This window comes from Belonocnema kinseyi, chromosome 9 (genome assembly GCF_010883055.1).
Source record: "Belonocnema kinseyi isolate 2016_QV_RU_SX_M_011 chromosome 9, B_treatae_v1, whole genome shotgun sequence".
NCBI classification, from domain to species: domain Eukaryota; kingdom Metazoa; phylum Arthropoda; class Insecta; order Hymenoptera; family Cynipidae; genus Belonocnema; species Belonocnema kinseyi.
The window spans coordinates 110,710,511-110,734,548 of NC_046665.1; the positions used below are offsets into that span (position 1 = coordinate 110,710,511).

The 24,038-nt window shown below is 27.1% G+C and overlaps 1 protein-coding gene across 2 annotated transcripts in view; it reads left to right on the top strand.

The window, feature by feature from the left end:
* LOC117180871 (PDZ domain-containing protein 8) overlaps window positions 1–24,038 on the top strand; it is a 174,488-nt gene that overhangs the window by 148,443 nt on the left and 2,007 nt on the right. Inside the window, exons 8-11 of one of the 2 annotated variants that reach the window (XM_033373433.1) lie at window positions 244–506; window positions 11,453–11,656; window positions 17,831–17,980; window positions 21,449–21,631. In XM_033373433.1, coding sequence (XP_033229324.1) covers window positions 244–506; window positions 11,453–11,656; window positions 17,831–17,980; window positions 21,449–21,631 — 800 coding nt within the window. The remainder of the gene's footprint in view (window positions 1–243; window positions 507–11,452; window positions 11,657–17,830; window positions 17,981–21,448; window positions 21,632–24,038) is intronic. The other variant, XM_033373434.1, reaches the window with a different exon arrangement.

The following is a 24,038-nucleotide window of genomic DNA, read 5'->3' on the forward strand; positions in this document are numbered from 1 at the left end:
AAAATTAAAATTCGAAAATTTTTTCTAAAGCCTCCAGGGGACTTCGTTTTCGCACGAAAAAATTTTATGTGCCCTTATTGCATCCGGACCCACAATTGATCGGGAAAAATGGAATAAAAATCACCTCTTTGTTAGACACTCTGATTTTCATGTTTTAATCTAAAATTTTCAAACTATTAGAAGTAGGAAATGAAAACTTTTAATATAACCAAAAGCGAATTTTAATTAATGATTTTTTTAAAGCGGTTGCTACTTCTTCGATTAATTCGAAACTACAAGGATATTCAGGATTCGATCCGACTCTCTGTTATGGGGATATTTTGTTGTCGTATGGTTGGGTTTCATCGCAATCCCAAAAGCAAACTACAGAAGATAGTGTAAAAAAGGGATCTGGGGAAAGCCCAAAAAGTCAGCCCGCTGCCAGTGAAGAGCATGTGATGAAAAAGCATGATTTTATCAGAACCCATTTTCACCGAGCCACGCACTGCGATTTTTGTACAAAAAAGGTGAGTCGATTTTTTTATATATTTCAGGCCCCGGACTCACCACACTATTGAAAATATTTAAAAATATTCCGATGTTGCTACTATTTATTTAGTTTTTCATGAAAAATAATTTTAATAGTTAAATTTTCAAACAAAAAGATGAATTTAAAAAAAAAAAGATTTCTTTTTTACCGAGAAAGATAAATTCTCAGCAAAGTACATACATTTTTTATCAGACAGTTTAAATTTTAAACAAGAAGATTCATTTTCTACTAGAAAATAACAACTTTCGAAAAATTATATAAATTTTTAACCAAGCAGTTGAATTTTCAACCTAGAAGAATAATTTTTGAAATAATAATAATTATTATTTTATATTTTTCTTTGTTTCTATAAACTTTTAAATTCAAGAGCTGAATTTTTAAACTAAAATAGATCAGTTTGTAATCAAACGTGAATTTTTAAAATTTTCATTCAAAAGAATTAATTTTCAACTTTAAAAACGAGTATTCTACTAATATTTTTATTTTGTGCGAAATTGTTGAATTTCCATTCCGAAAAGATGAAATTTCCACAAAGTAGTTGAATGTAAAAATAAAAAACGAATTTCTAACTAAAATTATGGATCTTCAACAAAAAAATTAACTTTTAAGGAAGTATTAGTTCAACTTTCAACCAGAGTCGAATTTTTAACGAAAAATGTAATAGTTGTTATTTCAACAAAAAAATAATTTAATTCAAAAATTAAAAAACAGATTAATTAATTAATTAATTTTTAATAAAAAAATTAAATTTTTAGCCAAAATTATGATAATTAATTTTCTACCAAATAGTTAAATTTTAAACTCGAAAATGTGAAGATTCTACAACAAAGTTAATTTTCAATTAATAAGTAGGATTTTCATTTAAAAAAATTAATTTCGGATGAAAATGCATATTTTTAACAAAAAAAAACAATCGTTCATTTAGCTAAAATTATTAATCTTGACCAAACAAATTAACTTTCAAGGAAGTATTAGCTCAACTTTTAACCCGCGTCGATTTTTTAACAAAAAATGTAATAGTTGATATTTCAACGAAAAAAATAATTTAATTTAAAATAAAAAACAGATCGATTTTACTAATAAACATAAATTTGAATAAAAACAGTAGCCTTTGTAACAAAACAAAAAAATTATTTTCCACCGAAAAAGGAAAATTTTAAACCATATAGTTTAATTATATATCAAATAGTTAAATTTTCAACTCGAGCATGTGGAGATTCTATAAAAAAGTTCGTTTTTAATTAATAATTAGAATTTGCACTATAAAAATTATATTTTCAGATAAATGAAAAAATTTTTAACCCAAAAAAAATCAATTTTTTAGCTAAAATTATGAATCTTGTAACAAAAAAATTAACTTTCAAGGAAGTATTAGTTTAACTTCCAAACAGAGTTGAATTTTTAACAAAAAATGTAATAGTTGATATTTCAACGAAAAAAATAATTTAATTTAAAATAAAAAACAGATCGATTTACTAATAAACATAAATTTGAAAAAAAAACAGTAGCCTTTGTAACAAAACAAAAAAATTATTTTCCACCGAAAAAGGAAAATTTTAAACCAAATAGTTTAATTATATATCAAATAGTTAAATTTTCAAATCGAGAATGTGGAGATTCTATAAAAAAGTTAATTTTCAATTGATAAATGGAATTTTCACTAAAAAAAAATTAATTTTCCGATATATAAAAAAATTTTTAACCCAAAAAAAAATCGATTTTTTAGCTAAAATTATGAATCTTGAACCAAAAAAATTAAATTTTAAGGAAGTGATAGTTCAACTTTCAAATAGAGTCGAATTTTTAATGGAAAATGTAATAGTTGATAATTTATCAAAAAAAATAATTTAATTTAAATATTAAGAAACAGATTGTTTTTAATAACAAACATGAATTTCCAAACATACAGTAGCATTTTTAACCGAAACAAATTATTTTCTACCAAAAAATGCAAATTTTCAACCCAATACTTAAATTTTCAACTCAAGAATTGGAATTTTCACTAAAGAAATTAATTTTTCAGATAAATGAAAATAATGTTAACCCAAAAAAAAAACGATTTTTTAGTTAAAATTATGAATCTTGAACCAAAAAAATTAACTTTCCAGGTAGTAGCTCAATTTTCAACCAAGGAGTTGAATTTTTTAAGAAAAATGTAATATTTGAAATTTTAGCAAAAAAGAAATTGAATTTTAAATAAAAATCAATTGGATTTCACCAATAAAAATGAATTTTCAACCAAGGAGTTGAGTTTTCTACCAAATTGTTTAATTTTCAAACCAGATAGAGGAATTTTTCATGAAACAGTTGAAATTTCACTAACAAAATATTATAGTTGTGTAAACGAAAAAACATTCTAATTTTAAATTTAAAACAGTTGAATCTCCAACTAAAACAGATTATTTTTCAAGCATGCAGTTATATTTTCAAAAAAAAAGAAAAAACATTCTATCAAAAAATACTAATTGTTAACAAAATATATATATTTTCTACCAAATAGTTCAATGATTAATTTTCTGCTATAAAAATAAATTTTCAACAAGAAATGGAATAGTTAAATTTTCAGTTAGAACAATTAACTTCAAAACAAAAAAGGAGAAATTTAACAACATAGTAAAGTTTTCAAACAAAGAGATGAATTTTGAACTAAAATTATTAATCTTTAACCAAAAAGCATTTTCAACCTAGAAATACTAATTTTCATAAAAAAATGCAATAGTTAATATTTAAACAACAAAATATTTTAATTTAAAATAAAAAACAGTTGAATATAAACAAAAATATTAATTTTTAACAAAATACTTTAATTCTTAACTAAAGAAGATTAATGTTTCTAACAAAAAATACGAATTTTCAAAAATTAGATTCAAATAAATATTTTGAAAACTAGATATGATGTTAGTCCCAATTTAATTTAATTAATTTTTAGTCGTATTTTTTTTCTTAAAATTTAGAACCAATAATGATGAAGTGCAATTTTTTTTAGGGGAATTAATGTAAATTAAAAAATCAAACAAGTGTTCTGCAAAACAGATTAATTTTGTAACAAATAGTTGCATTTTATATCAAATTGTGAACATTTTATCACAAAAAAAATGTTCTATAAAACAGTTAAACTTTCAATTCAAGAATATGAATTCTCAACAAAATAGTTAAATTTTGAGCTTAAAAAAATAATGTGTAGCCAAAAAAATACGAAGTTCCAACTAAAATGATAAATCTTCAACAAAAAAAAAAGAACTTTTAAGAAAGTAGTTCAACTTTTAACGAAGGAGTTGAACTTTTCATATGAAGATATGAATTTTCAACATAAAAATGTAAATTTTCAACCAAAATTAATTAAAACCGAAACATCAATTTTCGTCAAGACAGTTGCATTTTTAACCAAACAAGGAGAGATTTTCTCTTAGGGAGATACATTCTTCATCCAAAGGGATGAATATTCACAAAAATGGTTGAATTTTTATTTTTAAAAAATCGATTCAAGAAAGAAATAAAATTTTTAATTTTTTACCATTTTTGACACTTTTTACACTATTTTGAATCTCTAAATTCAGTCCAGAACCTGCTACTTTTCAACTTTAAAAATGTTTTAATTTAATTTAAAAGTCTTTCCATTTTTAAATATTCAATATCCGAATAATTTGATTTTTCTAATTTAAAAATGTTCAATATTAGAAGTTTTCTTTGTCAATAGTTAATACTCAGATTCTTTAGGATTAAACATTTATTTCGCTTTAAGTTCAAGTTTTTTTTGCACGATTAACCTACGTCTGATTTTATTTTGGATTTTCTTGGTAGAATTTATACGATTTTTAATTTGAAAAAATTCCAATTGAAATCTTTACCATATGTTTGTGAAAGATATCGATTTTTTCAACTTTTGAAACCATGAAAAAATTAAATTAATAACTGTTTTAATGTTAAAACTTTTATTCATTTAATTTAAGAGTCCTTCAACTTTTTAATGTTAAATCCTTAAAATTGTATTGCTTTTTATTTGAAATTATCCAATACTAAACGTTTTATTTGAAAATAGTTAAAATTTAAATCATTCTTTAGAATTTAATATGTTTTTCTTTTCGAGTTTAGAACAGAGAGTTATTTAATTTTCAGGTTTTAGAAGAATTTACACTATTTTTAATATGCGGAAATTCCAATTTGAATCTTTGCGATTTTTTTGGGAAAGCTCTAAAATTTTTCAACTTTTCAAATGTGGAAAAATTGTTTTAATTTGAATGATTTCGAAGATCAAAAGTCACGCTTTCAATTTTAAATCTTATAAATTGAAGAAGTTTTAAGTGCAAATCATCCACATTAAATTTTCAAAATTAAAAAAAAAAATTGTAAAAAAATTTTCAATCTTAACTTCTCCATAATTTTTAATTATAAATTCTAAAAATTAAAATTTTTTAAATTCTAATAATGTATGAAAAAAATTCATAAATCTGGACGACTTTGATCATTAAATTTGTATTCCAGATCAAAAGTCAAGTTTTTAATTTTGAATCTTTAAAATTAAAGAAATTTCAAATATTAAATCATCAAAGTCATAGAAATTTTTATTTTAAAACTGAAAACTCGCGTCAATTAAAAACTATTGAATTTTAAAGACCTAAAAATAAAAGTTTTTAAATTTTGATGATTTTGAAAATTAAAAGTTAAGTTTTCAATTTTGAATCTTCCAAATTAAAGTAATCTTAAGTTAAAATTGTCAAAATTACAGCATTTTTATTTGAAAAACTTTTAAACTTCCACAGTTTTTAATTTTTAAGTCTCAGAATTAAAAACTCTTCAATTTTAATAATGTATAAATAAAAATCTTAAATTTTAAATATTTATAATTCAGTTCTCAAATTTTGAAATGTTGCTATTGAAAACTCTTAATTTCAAAAGATTTATAAATAAACAGTCTCAAATTTTAATTATTTTGAAAATCAAAAGCCAAGTTTTTAATTTTTATTCTTTCAAATTAAAGAAATTTCTAATGTAAATCATGAAAATTATAGAATCTTTTATTTTTAAATTTTAAAGTTACGTAATATTTTTAATTGTATATTTTCAAAATTGAATACTTTTCACTTTTAAAGATTTACGATTGAAAGTTCTTTAATTTAGAAGAGTTAGAACTAATACTCTTCAATCTTAACTATTTATACATAAAAAAACGATTCAATTTTCATAATTTTGAAGATCAAATGTAAAAACTTTTAAATCCGTGTTTTTCTATTTTTGACTATATAGTTAATAATCGCTGGGGACTCGCATAAACAATTTCAACAAGATATATATAGTTAATTTTTTAAGATTTTCAATGGAAAATTTTCAATTTTGATTACTTGCAATTAAATATACTTTAATATTTAAAGTGTACAATAAAAAATAATGCCCTTCCGTTGGAATAGTTCAGTTTTAAAGATTTAAAATTGTAAACTCTTTAATTTGAAGAATGTATCAATACAAATTATTAATTTTTAATTACTATTTCGAAAATTAAAACTCAAGAATTCCTGTTTTAAATTTTTAAAATGGAAGAAATTTTTATGTAAATCCAAAAAATTACAGAATTTTAAATGACAAAATTGAAAAATTAAAAACTCTTCAATATTAAAGATTTAGAATTTAATATTCCACAAGTTCGAAAAGTGAGAAAAGAAAATTCTTCAATTTTCAAAACTTTTATTTTAAAGGTATGGAAACTAGAAAGATTTCTTAGAAATAGTTTAAATTCATAGATTTTTAAGTGAAAATTCTTCAATTTTAACAATTTTCAATACAATATTATTTAATTTTCAATATTTGCTGACGATTTGATTTTCAAGACATTCTCAAGTAACGAGAATGAGAACATTACCGAGAATATAACCGAGAAATAAATTCTCTGAGAATTTATGAGAATCTCAGAATTTATTTTAATTAATGGAAAATTGCATTTTTTTTTAACTTTTCGGTTGAAAATTCAACTCTTTTTTTGAAAGTTTGTCTTTTTTATTTGAAAGTTTACCTGATTTAGCAAAAATTAAATTTTTTTTTAATAAAAATGCTACTGTTTGGTTAGTAATTAAGCTGTTATACTATTTTTTTGAAAATTTAACTATTTCGTAGAAAATTTACTTTTTGTTTAAAATTCATATTTCGGTCTTGAAAAATGAACTGATATATTTTCTGGATGAAAGTTCCACTTATAAAAAAAATTGTTTTTCATTACAAATTTATCTGTTATAGTACAAAATTGATCTTTTTGGGTAAAACTGCAACTATTTGGTAGAGAATTTAACTACATTGTTAAAAATTTATCCCTCTTGGTTGAAAAAATTCGTCTTTTTGGATTGAAGATTCAATTTTTTTCACATAAATTTATTTTATTGTTACAAAAATTCAATTTTTGATGTTACTGAGTTAACTCGAATCTTTTTTTAATGAAAACTCAATTTTTTTCGTAATAAAAAATTATTTTGCTTTAAAATAAATTTCATATTTTTTTTATAAAAATGCAAACTATGTGCTAGAAAATTCAACAATATTGTTAAAAAGTCATCCTTTTTGGTTAAAAATTCGTCTTTTTGGATTGAAAATTTAGATTTTTATTGGTAGAAAATTATTTCTTGTTAAAAAATTCATAGTTTGATCGTGAAAACTCGACTAAAATCTTTTACATTCAAAACTTTATCTGTTTTATAGAAAAAATTCATTTTTTGTATGAAAACGCAGCTTTTTGGTTAAAAATCGTTCTTCTGTGCTTGGCAATTCAACTAATTTCTTTAAAACATTTGATTGAATCGCTTTGTTAAGAAATCACTTTTTTTGTTAATGATTTATATTTTAAGTTGAAAAGTTATCTTGTTGGTTAAAATTTTAATTATCTTGTTATAAATTAATCTTTTTTCATTGAAAATTCAACTACTTGGGTCAAAGTTAAGCTACATTGTGAAATTTTTCTTCATTGAAAATTTAACTGTTTATTGAAAAATACTTCTTTTTTTTAGAATTGATTTTTTAATAGAAAATGAAACTTTTTCATTTTGAAGTTTCATATTTTTTAGTTAAAAATTCGCTTTTTTTTGTTTGTAAAAAATTTCTTTTTTAGTTTGAAATTTCCTTCTTTTTGCGTAAAAATGCATCAGTTTCGTGTAAAATTAATTTTTTGTTGAACAGTCATATTTTTTGTTTAAAAATTGCATTTTTGTAAAGAATATTTGTCTTTTGGTTTTATGGTTAAATAATTTAGATAAACTTTTATTTATTTTTTGAGTGAAAAATCTTTATTTGTTGGAAATTCGTCTTTTTGGTTTTAAAATTATTTTTTTTTAAAAATAAATATCATTATTTTTTGATTAAAATATAATTTATGACACTTTTTTTGTTTGACATTGTCTTTTTAGGTTGAATATTCAACTATTATGTTTAAAATTCTAGTAATTTGTTGAAAATTTCAGACTTTTGTTAAAGAGTTATCTTTTAAAGTAGAAAAAACTTTTTTTTTGTTTGAAATAAATTGATACATTTGAAAATTTTGAAGTGTATGAAACACTGTAATATTGTTAAAAATCATAAATTCCTAAATTCTCTTAAATTCATTAAAATTCTCCTAAGTTTTGTCATATTCTCGGTTATGTAACTTGAACTTAAATTCTCGGGAATTTAAGAACTCTACTGGAAATGTCTTTTTGGAATATTTTAATTCTGAAGATTCAAATTTGAATATTATTTAATTTCTAAGATTAAAATTAAAATTAATTTAATTTTAACAAATCGAGATTTTCAATTCTTTAATTTTAATGATTTATAGTAAAAGGTGCATTAATCCAGAATGTTTGATTTTAAGTGTTGAAAAAATTCAAGTGTAAATGACCAAAATTAGAGAAATTTTAATTGTAAAACTAAAATTGTAAATTTAAAAAATGAAAAAGTCATCAATTTTGAAGATTTAGAATTTGAAGATCTACGATTTTGGAAATATAGAATTGTAAATTGTTCAGTTTTGAATACTTTCATTTTAAACGTATGCAATTTGGAATTTTTTTGTAATAGTTCAATTTCGAAGATTTACAATTGAAAAATCTTCAATTTTAACTATTTGCAATTAATTTTTTTTTCTTTTAGAATATTTGAATTTGAAGACTTCGATATTTGATCTGTATCGTAAAAAAAGTGTCCTGCTTGGAATGCATTTTTTGAAATAGTTCAAATTTTAGGATTTAAAATGGAAAATTATTTATTTTTGAAGATTTAAATGGAAATTTATGAAATTTTATATATTTGTAATTGAGAATTCTTGAATCTTCATAACTTTTATTTTGAAGGTATGGAATCTTGAAAGTTTTCTTGGGAACAGTTCAATATTTTATGAATTTTTAAATGAAAATTATTGAATTTTAACGATTTTCAATACAATATTAATTAATTTTCAATATTTGAATATGATTCAATTTTCAAGACTTTCAATTTGAATGTATGTAATACGTTGGTTTTTTTAGTAAAGTTCAATTTAAAAAATTTCTATTGATAATTCTTTAATTTTAACGATTTTTATTTTCAAATTCTTCAATTTTGAATATTCAAAATTAAGGACTCTTTAATGTTTAATGTTTATAATAGATAATGATGCAATTTCAGTGCTTGTTTTGGAATATTTCAAATTTGAAGATTTAAAATTGAAAATTCTTTAATTTGAAGAATTTATGAATAAAAATTCTGAAGTTTTGATGATTTTAAAGATTTAGAATTTGAAGTTCTACAATTTTAAAAATACGAAATTGTAAATTATTCAGTTTTGAATACTAGAATTTTAAAGGAATGTAATTTGGAATTTTTTATAGTTTAATTTCTTAGATTTACAATTGAAAAATCTTCAATTTTAACGATCTGAAATTTATTTATTTATTTTTATTTTAGAATATTTGAAGTTAAAGACTTCGATATTAAATTTGGTGAAAGAAGTATGCTGCTTGGAATGCCATTTTTGAAATAGTTCGAATTTGAGGATTTAAACTTATTATTAAAAATAAAAAATTCTTATTAAAATTTTAACGATTTATAATTTAAAATTCTTGAATTTTGAATATTCATAATTAAGGACTCTTTAATGTTTAATGTTCATATTAAAAAATTATGCTATTTGAAATGCCTTTTTGGAATAGTTCAATTTTGAAGATTTAAATTGAAAAATTATTCATTTTTTACGATAAAAACTGAAATTAATTTAATTTAAACAATTCGAAATTTTTAATTCTTTAATTTTCACGATTTACAGTTGAACAATCTTTATTATTTAATGTGTAGAATAGAAAATGATACAATTTCAGTGCTTGTTTTGGAATATTTAAATTTTGAACACTTCAAATTAAAAACTCTTCAATTTGAAGAATTTATCAATTCAGATTCTGAAGTTTTCATGATTTTGAATATTCAAAATCAAGAGTTTTCAATTTTAAATCTTCAAAATTGAAAAAATTCAAGTGTAAATGATCAAAATTATAGAAGTTTTTAATTGTAAAATTCAAAAACTTGTATAATTTGAAACAGTAAATTTAAAAAAGGAAAAAGTACTCAATTTTATAGATTTAGAATTTGAAGTTTTACCATTTTGAAAATATATAATTATAAATTATTCAGTTCTGAATATTTTCATTTTAAAGGAATATAATTTGGAATTTTTTTTTAAATTTAATTTCGAAGGTTTACAATTGAAAAATCTTCCATTTGAACGATTTGCAATTAAATTCTTTTCATTTAGAATCTTTGAAATTGAAGACTTCGATATTTAATCTGTACGGAAAAAAGGTATGCTACTTGGAATACATTTCTTTTAAATAGTTCAAATTTGATTTATTAAAATGGAAAATTATTTATTTTTGCAGATTTAAATATAAATTTATGAGATTTAAATATTTGCAATGAAAAATTCTTCAATTAAAACTTTAAAATTAAAAAGTTAATCTTTTTGGATGAAATTTAATTTCTTTGACTAAGAATAAGTTTTTTTATTACAAATTAATTTTTTGATAGTACATTAATTTAATTCTTGTTTATACCATTTATACTATTTTTTTTTAATTCCATAATTTGTAGGGTTTTATAGACCCGAACAAAAATCTTTATAATTTTGGTCGGGTCTTCGTCTATCCGTCTAAGTTTTTTCCAAGAGGGGAGACGGAGCGAGGCGAATTAAGAGAAGGGAGTAAAAGTAGAATTGAGGGGAAATGAAGAATAGAAATGTAAGGAGAGTGAGGACAAATAATGAGAGGGAAAGTAGTTGAGGTGAGGGTAAATGAGGAGAGTGGAAGCAGTGGAAGTGATGGAAAATAACGGGAGGGGAAAAAGAAGAAAATTAAGGTGTTAAAGAAAGGAGAAATGAGAGGAGGAAAGTAAAGCAAGTAAGGGCAAATAAGAGTGAGGAAATAGTAGAAGTAAGTGAAAATAAGAGGAGGGAAGTAGGAGATGTGAGGTGTAATGGCGGGAGAGAAAGTAGGTAAAGTAATGGGAGTTGAGGGGAGGGACAATAGAAGAAATGAGGGGAATGAAAGTAGGGTAACTAGGACGAAATTAAGGTGGGGAATAGGAAAAATAGAAAGAGATGATGGGAAAGAAAGTGAGAAAAAAATTAAGAAAAATGTGGGAAGGAAAGTGAGGGGTAATTAGTGAAGGAGATATAAGGAAGGGACATTGGGGGAAGTGAGTGAAATTGAGGGGAAATAATTAAAAATTTGGGTGCACAGATGAGGGGAAGTGATAGCTGTGGAAGAAAAGTGTTAGCTGAAGAATCGCGGAGGGGGGGAAAGTAGAGGAGGAAGAAGTAAGTTAAGGATGAGGGGGAGGAGGAGTATGGATGGTAAAGTTTGAGAGGCTCGAAAAACCTTTTTTGTAAAAGGCGCAACACCTCTTTTAACTAATTTAAAAATGTTTTCTACCTATTTTTTGCAGATTTGGTTGAAAGACGCTGTCCAGTGTCGAGATTGTGGTCTCGTTTGCCACAAAAAGTGCGAATCCCGCTGTCTGGCTGCCGGAGCCTGCGGAGCCGAAAGTCTCACGTCTGTGGCGTTTGAAGCCGACGAAGTAGAAACTAACGTTCTTACCGGGGAGGCAGGGCCAGAAATTTCCCTTACAGGTTGTGAAGAAACTGTTCAGGTACTGGGCACGTAGCAAAAGTATTTTCAATTCCCTACGAATTAGGATATAATCGTCGTATTCGTATTTACTAATAATAGTCCCATCAAATATTAAACTAATAATCAAAAATATTAGACCATCAGCCCGAATCATCACTACAGTGGCAAGAAAATTCACTTTTTTCGTTTAAAAACCTCTGGAGCCTCAAATTTTTGGTCCGATTTTTAATTAAGGCATTCGAATGATTTAAAGCCACTCTTTTGGGTCACCATAGTGTTTCCCCACCAATAATTTCCCTACTTCCCCTTCACTTATTTCCTCTCTACGCACTTCTCATACTTCCCCATTTCCCACCTTCCTTACTTCCCCTCCCCTCATTTTCCCTACTTTTCATTCTCTAATTTCACGTACTTCTCCTTGGCTCATTTCCTCTCACTTCTCCTCCTCTCATTTTCCCTCACTTTTTGTCTCCTTATTTTTCTTCACTTCCCTTGCTCCCCCTCACTACTCCTACTTTCCCTTCTCTTATTTCTCCGAATTTCTCTTCCCTCATTTGGCCTTTATCTCTCCCATTTGCCCTCACTTTTCCTACTTCCTCTCCCTTCATATCCCTCAATTTCCATTGCCTTATTTTCTCTCACTCCCCCTTCCCTCATTTCTCCTCACTTCTTCTATTTTCTTCTTATTTCTCCTATTTTCCATTTCCTCACTTCTCCTTCTACTCCCTTCATTTTCCCCCACTTCCCCTAGTCACCTACATTTACATCCCTCCCTTATTTTCACTCACTTCCCCTCTATTTTTTTTACACATTTGAGAATATTCTGAGAAAAAAAGTAGTACCTACACAAATTTTTCGATCAGTGACAAAAATAGAATATTAAAACAATATAGATAAAATTGTTTATATCATTTAAATTCTTTCAAACCTTTCCGAGAATTCTTAGAAACAAAAATAGTACTTAAGAAATTCAAATGTTTCGAAAATTTGGTAAGATAAAATGTTTCTCCTGCTTTTTTAAATTAAATGATATGCTTGAGCAAACAAGTATTATTTAAATAAGTGTACAATTATTTAAATAAGTTGTTTTATTGTTATAATTGTTTACACCTTTTATAATGCCTAGTCGAGAACATACGTTAATTTCGCGACTAACCTGATTGAAAAGAAATTAAAATTGTTTAAACAATTGAAAATTACTTTAAAAGTGTATGGATATTCTTAAATGAACTATTATTGAATAATTATTTAAAAAACGCATAAATAAATCGCAATATTGCGTAAATTTTAAATTTTCTTAGAACTTTACTTGATTCCATTTTGATTATTTACATTTTCACACAATATACGAAAAAAGTGAAATTTTTTATTAAAAAATTCTTCATGCTTTGATAACAGTTTTCATGCAAAAAAAAAAACATTTCTTTTACACGGAAGTGCCAACATTTCAAATTGTTGTATCTAATTTGTTTATAAATTAAAAAGTTTGTATTTTACAAAATATTATTTGATAAATATTTGCTGTATTTCTGATGATTAAGGGAAATCTAATTTGGAAAAATCTCAAATTTAAATGTTTGATTCGAAGTATTTGTTAGCCAAAAATATAAATATATTTTTGGAAAGCTCACTGACACATTTGTACAGAATTCAATGATACCAAAGTCATTAACCTTTAAGTATGGACGTGATTTCATTTTTGCACTAACATGGACCTGAGATCTCAAAGACCGCTGTGTCTATTTATATATAATTAAATAAGGCACAGTGCGGTCTGAGTGACCGCACGACAACAAGGTCATAATAATTTCTCAGTTTTTGCTCATACTCCTTTCTGGCCCCTACTAAAGGTACACTGGTGCGAATCTGGCTTTTGCATTTTCAACTTCGAATATAAAAAAAAGATTAAGACTAGAAAAATGTTAAACACATGTTTTTTTGGTGAAATTTCCTGCTGAATCTAATGGTTTTATAGAAATTTAAATAATCATTCATTTTCCCCATGATAATTTGTTATAAATAAAGCTGCGCTTTTGAAAAATCACTGTTTTGGAAAAAATCGCCATTTTTTCGCATTTTATTCAAATTAATTAAAATTTGCGGGATTTTGCAGTTGCTGGAACACAATCATGACAAAATATTGCTTATGTCGAGAATGTGAATCTAATATTTTTCCCGGTAGGTCGAAGTTGGGGTATTTTCAAATGCATAATTTACAGTAATGAAGGAACGGAAAGGAGTAAATGTAAATAAACATACTTATATTCAATAAACGAACGAAACTCCTTTACTTGAGAACAATATTTAGAATTTCCAGCTCGCAACACGTTGCCACACGTAAAAGGTACACAGGTGCTCATTCGCACCAATTCGATTGTCTCGTTCTTCCATCTCGGAAAGATCAACGAAACTGGAACTAACTGGACTTGTGCCTGAAACCTTGGGGCTTGGACGTATTTGTTGTGGTGGGGTGGGGATAATCCCGTACAGCTGTCTATGATCAAATGCTGCCAACTTTTCGAAAATGGCGGTGCAAATTCGCACCAGTGTACCCTTTGAGCTTTAATTAAACTTTAAATTCGTGGACGGCCGCGTTTTGTACTCTGTGGTACCCATATCAAGCTCAAGTATATGTATGGCAACTTGCGTTTTAAATACTTAGAAACAAATAAAAAAGAGAAATATAAAATTTTGATGCTACCGTGGACGTGCGGTCTCGCCAATTACATGCAGGACCATACGTTTTCTAGGAAGACCAGGAGGAACCGACATATAATAACCGTGCGGTCTGTGGGACCGCACGGCCATACTTAAAGGTTAACATTAAGAGAGAAGGTAGTAGAAATTAGAATTAAAAAGCTAGTCAATATTTTCAACTTTTACACCGAAAGGCTGAAAGAGGATAACTTCCTACATCAAACATATCCGCATTAGTAAATTAGTAAATTATTAAATTATTATTATTATTATTATAAAAATAATAAACCTGGTTTCTTATTAAGGGATGGTGTCTCGAGTATTTACAATTGTTTAGCATGATTCAATATACTGTTGACAATAAAACATCATCACTTACACTCGCGAAGGTGAAGGATTTTTTTTCGTAGGCTTGCACCTTTACCCTGCTCTTTTACTTACATAACAAGTATTTAATTATGTTTTTTTCTCTCTATATGGTCTCTTTACTGAGGGGATCAATGTTTTTCAAAAGAACAATTTAATGGGGTAGTTGCATGAATTTTAGATAAAATATTTCTTAAATAATGGATAAAATCGAGGTGGCTGCAGGTCAGGGAAAACCTGAAAATCAGAGCATTTTTTTGGTCAGGAAAAAGTTAGCGGAAGAAGAATTTCTGTAAGAGTTTGAATCACGCTTTTAAGATTAAGATACAATAATTTAAAAAAAAATACCTTAAGTCACTTTTCTTTGAATTATTTGAGGGTATTTTAAAAGATTCGTAAGATTTTTAACAGATTTTAATAATTTAAAGGGATTAAACAAATTGAAGGGTATTTTTTTAAATTTCAAAGAATTTTTAAGAAGTTTCAAATGTTTGAAGGAATTTCAAAGGATTTTGAATATTTTACGGTATTTTAAAATATTCTAAGGTGTTTTTATAATCTTTAATAGTTCAAAAGGACTTTGAAAAATGTCAAAATATTTTCAATATTTTAAGGTATTTTTAAAGGTTTCAGGAAATATTTAATAAATTTCAAGAGTTTGATAAGATTCCCAAGGATTTTAAAAACTTTAGAGTATTTAAAAAAATTGCAATAAAATTTCAAGAGCTTGAAATATTTTCGAGGGTATTCAAAAAATTTTAAAAGATTTTAATTGCTTGAAGATATTTTAAAAGATTTCAAGACACTTTTAAGAGATTTAGATTTTTTTAAATTTCCGAGTATTTTAATGATTTTAAGGATTTTAAAAAAAAATTGATGGGATTTTAAATAATTTACTAGAATTTCAGAAGCCATGGAATAATTTGATAGCATCTATAAAGTTGTGTGATATTTTAAAAGATTCCAAGGGATTTCATAAGATTTCCGAGGATCCCAGTAATGTTAATGGATGTTAAAAGCCTTTAAGGTATTTTAATGAATTTTCCAAGCTTTGTGGAAATATCAGATTTCGTGTGATTTCATGTGTTTTTATATTATTTTAATTGATTTCAAAGAATTAATTGACTTAATCACTTAAAGGAATTTAAAAGAATTTCATAGATTTTATGGTATTTTAAAAAATTTCAAGGAAATTGCAAGAGCAAAAGACTTTAAAGAATTTAAAAAACCTTAGAGTATTTTTAATATATTTCAATAATTTAAAGTATTTCTGAATAATTTTAAAAAATGTATGGTATTTTTCGAAATTCCCAGTAATTTTTAAGAGTTTTAAACATTTTTAAGGGATTTCACAGGATTTTAAATAGTTTGAGATATTTTAAAAGACTCTAAGGAATTTCTGATATATTTAAATAATTTGAAGGGAACAACTTTATCTGAACAACTAGGTTGTAAACACATTTTTATGCGGTTTTAAAGAATTTACTAGAATTTTGGAAGATATTAATCAATTTTAAAGGGTTAATCAGATTTTAAAATATTTTCAAGAATTTTTTAAGATTCCCGAGGATTTTAATTATTTTAAAATATTTTAAAAGCTCTCAAGGTATTTTAATAAATTTTACAGGACTTTAGTAAATATCATCAGATTTCATATAATTTGACGGGATTCCATAATATTCTAATTTCTTTTAAAGAATTTATTTGTAATAATTGAGGGAGTTGGTAGGTTTGAAGGTATTTTTAAGAATTGTTTTTATTTCGAAGGAAAAGATTTCAAAGAATTTTAAAAGATTTTAGGGTATTTTAAACAAAAAGATTTAAAGATTTAAAGAATTAAAAAAAAATGTTTTACAATTCATCGTGAAATTTATTAATTTATTCTAAATTCTTTCATTTCTACACAATTTAATGGATTTATTTGATTTTTTTTTACAAGTTTTTGCCTAATTCATCTCGAATTTATTCAATTCTTTTCATTGTAAATTCTTAAACATTTCTTCAAATTATTTTGAATTACTAACCTTAAACTATTCGAAACATCTTCTTAAACTTACGGAATTTAATTGTTTATTTCGTATTTTTGAATTTTTAGAAATTCAATTCAATTATTTTAAATTTACCGTCAATTTTGGCTGTGCCAGCCATTGCTGCCAAAGCTACCACATTTAAATTAAAAATGCATACATTCAAATTAAAAGTTGTTTTATTTTATTCATAAAACATTTGATATTGAACATGTTACAAGATTATAATTTTGATGTTAAATTTGCTAATGTTGAGAGAAAAAGAAAAATTAGTTAGGAAAAAAACGAGAATTATGAAAATGAAGTTTTGCGGCCATCCTGATAAAATTTAAAAAATTCTAAAACATTGAAACAAAATTTTGAATACGCACTTTATTTTTGAGAAGAGAAAAAATATTTTTTTAAATTATGGAAATCACGTCAAATCCGTAAAAACTGTTCCAGCCAAGGTTGGTTGGCTTGCTCGAAATGCTGATTAGGTATTTCAAGTTGTGACGTCAGCTGCCAAAATGTCTGCACGCTGAGGGCCAAGCATTGAAATTTTTTTAATAACTTGGAAAAAAAAAAAATTATTTTTCATAGCAAATGTATTTCGATATTATTTTTTATTTTCCAGAAACTTCAATTAAATACCAAACACGTTACAAAAAAAAGATCGATTTTATTATTTAGTTGAATAGCTTTGGAAAAATAATATCCGAATACACTTATGGCGAAAAATCATTTTTTCCATGTTATTATAAAAATAAAATTTCGCCACATGCATTTGGTATTATTTTTTGGCCCTCAGCGTGCAGACATCTTGGAAATCCCCTACTTAACCTGAAACAGCAGTGCCTCGTTTTCCCGCGCAAAATTCGAACAGGATACTTTTTAGGGATTAAAAAAGAGTATTTACATTTGTTTAAAAAATATTTCCTCAAGTAATTACATTCACTTCTTAGTGTATTTTCAATTTGTCAAGCAAAAAAATATATATTTAAAAATATGCAATTAGCCCATTGTATTGTAGTGAATTTTTTGAAAAACCGTATTGCTTAAATGATTAACGAAAAAAAAAAAAAAAAAAAAAAAGATTTCTGGTGACTTGATGAATTGATTAGGGCGCAGGTATGATGGCCATGAGGGCCAGCCTAGCTAACACGCTGCTGGGCCTGAAGAAGGCCGGAAGTACAAGTTGTTTGGCCCCTCCGTCTGCTGGTTCTGGTTTGGCATCCAGAAGCCTTCCCCAAAGTCCCTGCGCATCCCGCAAGGTAGAATTCGATGGTACACGTTTGCTTCAGCCGAAGAGAAAGCAGCCAAGATGTCCCGCAAAATGAATCAAACAGCGATCTGAAAAATCATTTTCCACCTCTGAATAATTTTATTTTACATACACTTATTTTTCCCTTTGCTAGATACCAACTCTGTGAAAATCAAGTACATGAACAAGTCAAAATCCAAAAATCAAAAAAAAAAAAAAAAAAAAAATCAACCAAACTACCCCGATACTAATTAAATTATTAACAATCAATTTTCAATATCTTGGCGTGTTTCTCTTTATTCCTTGACGCTTTTTTTCGCGCATCGAGCATGCAATCAGCTTACTAACTTTATTATTAATTTTTTATTATGTATTTTAAGACCATTTTATTATTGTAAACTGGTTTGGCTGCTTTCAAAATTTAAGGTAGAATTCTTTATTTAGTTTTTAGGAATCTTCCACATATTATGCGACGCTATTTTTTAAAAGTCCCCCCTCCTTCTGGTGTGCATTTTTGTCACAATGCTTTTCCCCTAATTTTAAAATAATTATTATTTTTCGCCGGTTTTCAAGAAATTTCCCACCATTATATTTTTGGTTTGGAATTTATCTCGCCTTTTAAGACATTAAGTAGTTTAAACATTCTCCTGCCAAATTTTCCCTCCCCTAACTACCCTATTTTACACTCTCCTCCTCTTCTTCCTCCTCCTCCTCCACTTCCCCAACTCTCACTTTACCCTTTGCAGCCCTTCACTTTCTCAAGTTTTCGCTCCTTTACTTCCCCCTCTCCTTACTCCCGCTGTTCAAACTACGCTTTCCCTACATCCCTTCCTCTACTCGCTTCCCATAATTTCTCCTACTTCCCCTCCCTAATTTCTACTTTCCCTCTCCTAACTTACTCTAATTCCCCCTTAATTCCCTCAAATCCTCTACTTTTCCCACCTCTTAATTCTTCTCCGCTCATTTCCCCTTACTTTCCCCTAATTTTCCATTATTCCCCTCCGTTCAGTTTCCCTACTTCCCCTTTTAATTCTCCTAATTTCTCCTATTTTGCCTGTCTTTACTTCCCCTCGCTTTAAGTTCTTTCCCTCTCCTTATTTCTCCTAACTTACCCTACTTCTCCTCCCATCATTTTCACATGATTCCCGTACTTGCTCTCCCCCCTTTACCACTCATTTCCTCCACGCATTTCCCTCTCGCTTTTCCTACTTCCGCCTTTTTTTTGCCCGCAGCTACGAAACCCTAAAAAGTCATTTTTTTCAAAAATTAATTTGTTTTTGAAAGTTGAACTACTTTGTTGAAAATTCATTTGTTCAGTTGAAGATTCATCTCTTTGGTTGAAGATTATTCTCTTTGTTGAAAATTTAACTATTTTTGTGAATATTCGTTTTACTTTTCATTGAAAATTAATTTTTTAACTAGAAATTTAACTATTCTATTTATGGTCAAAAATTTATCTCTATGTTTGAAAATATAACTACTTTAATATCAATTAGTTTTTTAGAAATATTTTTGATTGAAAATGTATTCTATCTATTCGGTTGTAATTGAAAATATAAGTATCTTTTAACAATTTATTTATTTGGTTTGAAATTAAACTAATTGGTAAAAAATACATTGTTTTTTAGTTGCAAATTTATCATCTTGGTTGAAAATTGATTCTTTTGGATTGCGGATTCAACTATTTTATAAAAAATTCCTTTTCTTTTTGAATCATATATAGTTTTCTTAGCTAAAAAGTTAATATTCAAAGTTTTATTAAAAAATTACATTTTAAGTGGAAAATTGATCTTTTCTGCCTGAAAATGTATGGATTTTGTTGAAAATTCATCCTTTTTGGTAGAAAATTAATATTCATCTATTAATTCATCTATTTGATCGTAAATTAACTTTTTTGTTGAAAATTAATATTTTCAGGTTGAAAATTGAACTGTTTTATAAACAAATCGTCTTTTTGCCTTGAAAATTCAACAATTTGGTAGAAAAATAAGCTATTTGGTTGAAAATTAACTTTTTCTAAATTCACATTTTTTATTGAAATATTAACTACAATGGTAGAAAATTAAACTATTTATTAAAAAATTTAACAATTCTGTTGGAGGTTCGTTTGTTTTGGTTGAAAATTAATGTTTTAATCTAAAAATATAGCTACTCCATATTTGATTGACTATTTTGCTAAAAATCTCTTTTCTTGCTTGTCAATTAATTTTCTTCCCTGAAAATATAATTGTAATTGTATTTATTTTGTTTAAAAGTTAATCTTCTTGGTTGAAAATTAATCTGTTTTGGTTCATGATTAAACTATTTTGTTGAAAATTCATCCTTTTGGGGTAATTTGAACTGTTTTTGATTTTAAATTAAAATTTGTTGTTAAAATATTACTATTGCTATTACTTTTTTGTTCAAAATTTCACTATTTAGTAGAAAATTGTTCCCTGGAAAGTTTAAAATTTAACTATTTGATAGAAAATTTACTTATTCTGTTGAAAATGTATCTATTTAGGTAGAAAAATTAATTTTGTTTGTTAAAAATTCATCATTTTGGTTGTGTATGTTAAACTATTTCGTTCAAAAATCATCTTTCCTGATTGAAAATTAACTTTCTGGGAAATTTTTTTTTTCGATTTAAAACTCAACTTTTTTCTGAAACAATCGACTTTTAGTACAAAAACTGAACTATTTTATTAAATATTCGTGTGTTTGGGTAGAAAATAATTTTGTTTACTTAAAATTAATCTATTTGGTTGAGGCATAAACTATTTTGTTAATAATTCGTCTTTTGGTAGTAAATTAATCTTCTTGGTTAAAAATTTATCTTCCTAGTTTAAAAACTCAGCCATTCGACAGAAAAATCAAATCTTTTTTGGAAAGTTTAATTTTTTTGTTGAAATTTTCGTCCTTTTCAATTGAAAATCCACCTTTCATGGTAGAAAAGTGATCTTCTTAGTTGAAAATTATTCTCTCTTGTCTGAAAATGAATCTTTTTCTCAAAAATTCAATTTTACATGTTAGACATTCAACTGTTTTTCTAAAAAACTCATCTTTTTGGCTTGAAAATGCAGCTGCTAATTTTTTCTCTGTGAAAAATATTGGTAATTAATGTGTCGATGTGGATTTAAATTTTATTTTTTAATACTAGAATTCTTAAGTGTTACAACACTTGCGACCCCCCCCCCCCCCCCCCCCCCCCCCCCCCCCCCCACTCAACGTCATGTAATATGTGGACGCTCCATTAGAATGAATTATTTTTAAAATAAAAATTCAGAACTGCTTTTTGGATTCTGTGGTTATGCTTACCCCGCTTTCAATTGCGTGTATGAGCAGAGCGCTATTAGTATTTTAAATATTATTATTATTATTATAATTTTGAATTTGAACTGTACAAAGAAGGCTAGTGATTTTTTTTAGCTGGTCGTGATTAGGATCTGTTTTATAAAAGAATTGAAAGAAAGTTAAATACGTAAATTGAACGATTTAGAATTCCCTTGTCGGAGGATTGGGAATAAGTCCTGATCTGTTAGAGGGAGCTGAGCCAAGTGTAGCTTCGACACTTTTAGCTGGAGATTTGGATGATGGACTGATGTCGAGAGCCAAGGATACTGGAAAGTATCTCTTCAAGAACCTGGAGCCACAAGACCGACTCGAGAAGATTAACTCTATGGTGATTACCATCATTTTTCTCAACTTTTTCTATCCTGGACATGTTTCTTGGCAAGATCCTGCACACGAACCTGTACAGGTAATCTGGACGGTTCCTGTACAGAAATTTGGTCAAAATCAAACATGATCCTGCTACAGGAACTTGTACCAACAAAGGAACCTTTGAATGATCAAGTATAGGTACCTTAAAATGATCCAGTATAGATACGTGTACAGGTTCGTTTGCGAAGTAAATTGAGGCACGGGTTCCTGTGCAAAAACACACAAAGCCACTAGCGAACCTTCGTGGTTTCGTATGCAGTTTCATGTATAGGATCCTGACAAAGTTCCGCTATATGAATCCTCATCTAAAATCAGTCTATTAAGAAACCTGTACAGGATCATTCAAAGGTTAGCTTGCATACAGGTTCCTTTGCAGGATCATAAACAGTTTCCGTCGCCAAATTCCTGTATAGAATCCTTGGAGGAGTCTGGACATTTTTCTAGACAGGATCCTGCACACGAACCAGCACAGGTAATCTGGAAAGTTCCTGTGCAGAAATTTGTCGAAGGTAGCTGTACATGATCCTAAAATGGAAATTGCACTGACAAATGAATCTTAGAATGATCAATTATAGGTACCTTCAAATACTCTAGCATGGGTACAGGTTCCTTTGCAAAGTAAATTGAGAAGCGGGTTCCTGTACAGAAACACACAAAGCAAATAACGAACCCTTTGCGGACTATTTCCTATGCAGGTTCATGTATAGGTTGCTGAACAAATTTCTGTGCATGAACCTGTGTCAAAAATGACTCTCGGAGGGAATTGCACAGGATCATTTAAAGGTTAGCTTGCATACAGGATCGTTTGCAGGATCATGTACACTTGTACAGTTTCCTTCACCAAAGTCCTGTACAGTATCCTTGGAGGATCATGGACATGTTGCTGGACAAGATCCTACACTTGAACCTATACAGGTAATCTGGATGGTTCCTGTGCAGAAATTTGGCGAAGGAAACTGTACATGATCGTGAAATGGAACCCGCACCGACAAAGGAACCTTAGAATGATCGAGTATAGGAACCTGTACAGGTAACTTTGCGAAGTAAATTGAGGCGTACAGAAACACACAAAGCCACTAGCGAACCCTCGCGGATTAGTTTCTATGCGGGTTAATGTAGAGATTCCAGAACAAGTTTCTTTGCATGAACCCGCGTCTAAAGTCACTCTTTGAAGGAACCTGTACAGGATAATTCAAAGGTTAGCTTGCAAACAGCTTCCTTTGCAGGATCATATATAGTTTCCTTTGCCAAATTCCTGTACAGAAACCGTGAATATTACATGTACAAGTTCGTGTGCAGGAACGTGTGCAGGTGCGTGTCCAGAAACGTTTCCAGGATCCTCCGAGGTTCCTGTGCAGGAATTTTCAGCTGGGAACTACAGCTAATGGGGTGGTCCAAATTTTGTTTCGAATTTTCATGCAAATCGCCGGGAAATTTGTTCGAAAAAAAAAATTATGACATATTTCTTTTCACAATTAGCTGTAGAATACGAATAAAATATTACTTATTAAATATCACTCCCATAAGTCTGTTTTATAAAGTCCCAAAAATACTCATGATTGAAAAAAGAGTTTTTAGCGTCAATTATGATTTTTTTTAAAGCAAATTGTTTCTAATACATAAAATACTACTTCATACTGATAAAAAGATGTTTGCATCAATTATTTAAACAATTTATTATTGTTTTGAGCAATTTTCTTTTAGAATAGAGGTACAAAGTCGTGGTTTTTTTAAAAAGTGTCCTTTTTTATCCAATTTTCAATTATATTGAGGTGAAATTAAATTGATGTTAACAAAAATAATTATTTAAACAATTTGTGATTATTATTAATAATATTCTCTTAGAATTAAGCTAGAAAATTGCAGTTTTTGCGTCAATTTTCTACTTTTTGCCCAAGTTTTAAGAATAGTGGGGTAAATAAGTAACGTTAAAAAAACTAGTTGTTTAAACAATTTATTATTATTTTCAATAAAATTCTCTTTCAATCATTTTAGAAAGTAGCGGTTTTGTCGGAAATAATTATTGAAATTGAACAAACATAATTCTTGAAACCAATCATTATCGTTAAAAACTGTCTTCTCCTTTAGTGATGCTAGATAGTTGCAGTTTCTTCTGAATTTTTCCACTTTTTGTCAACTTTTCACTTCCTAATAACAGTAATAATTAATACAAGTTAAAAAAAAATGTTTAAAAAATGTGTAATTCTTTACAATTATCTTTTCTCAGATAATTGATAGACAGTTGCGGTTTTTTCTAAATTTTTCATATTTTTGTCAACTTTGTAACTAGTGAGTTAATAAGTAATGTTTTTAAGGATATTACCTCACTAAGTGAAAAGTGGACAAAAAATTAAAAATGAAAAAAG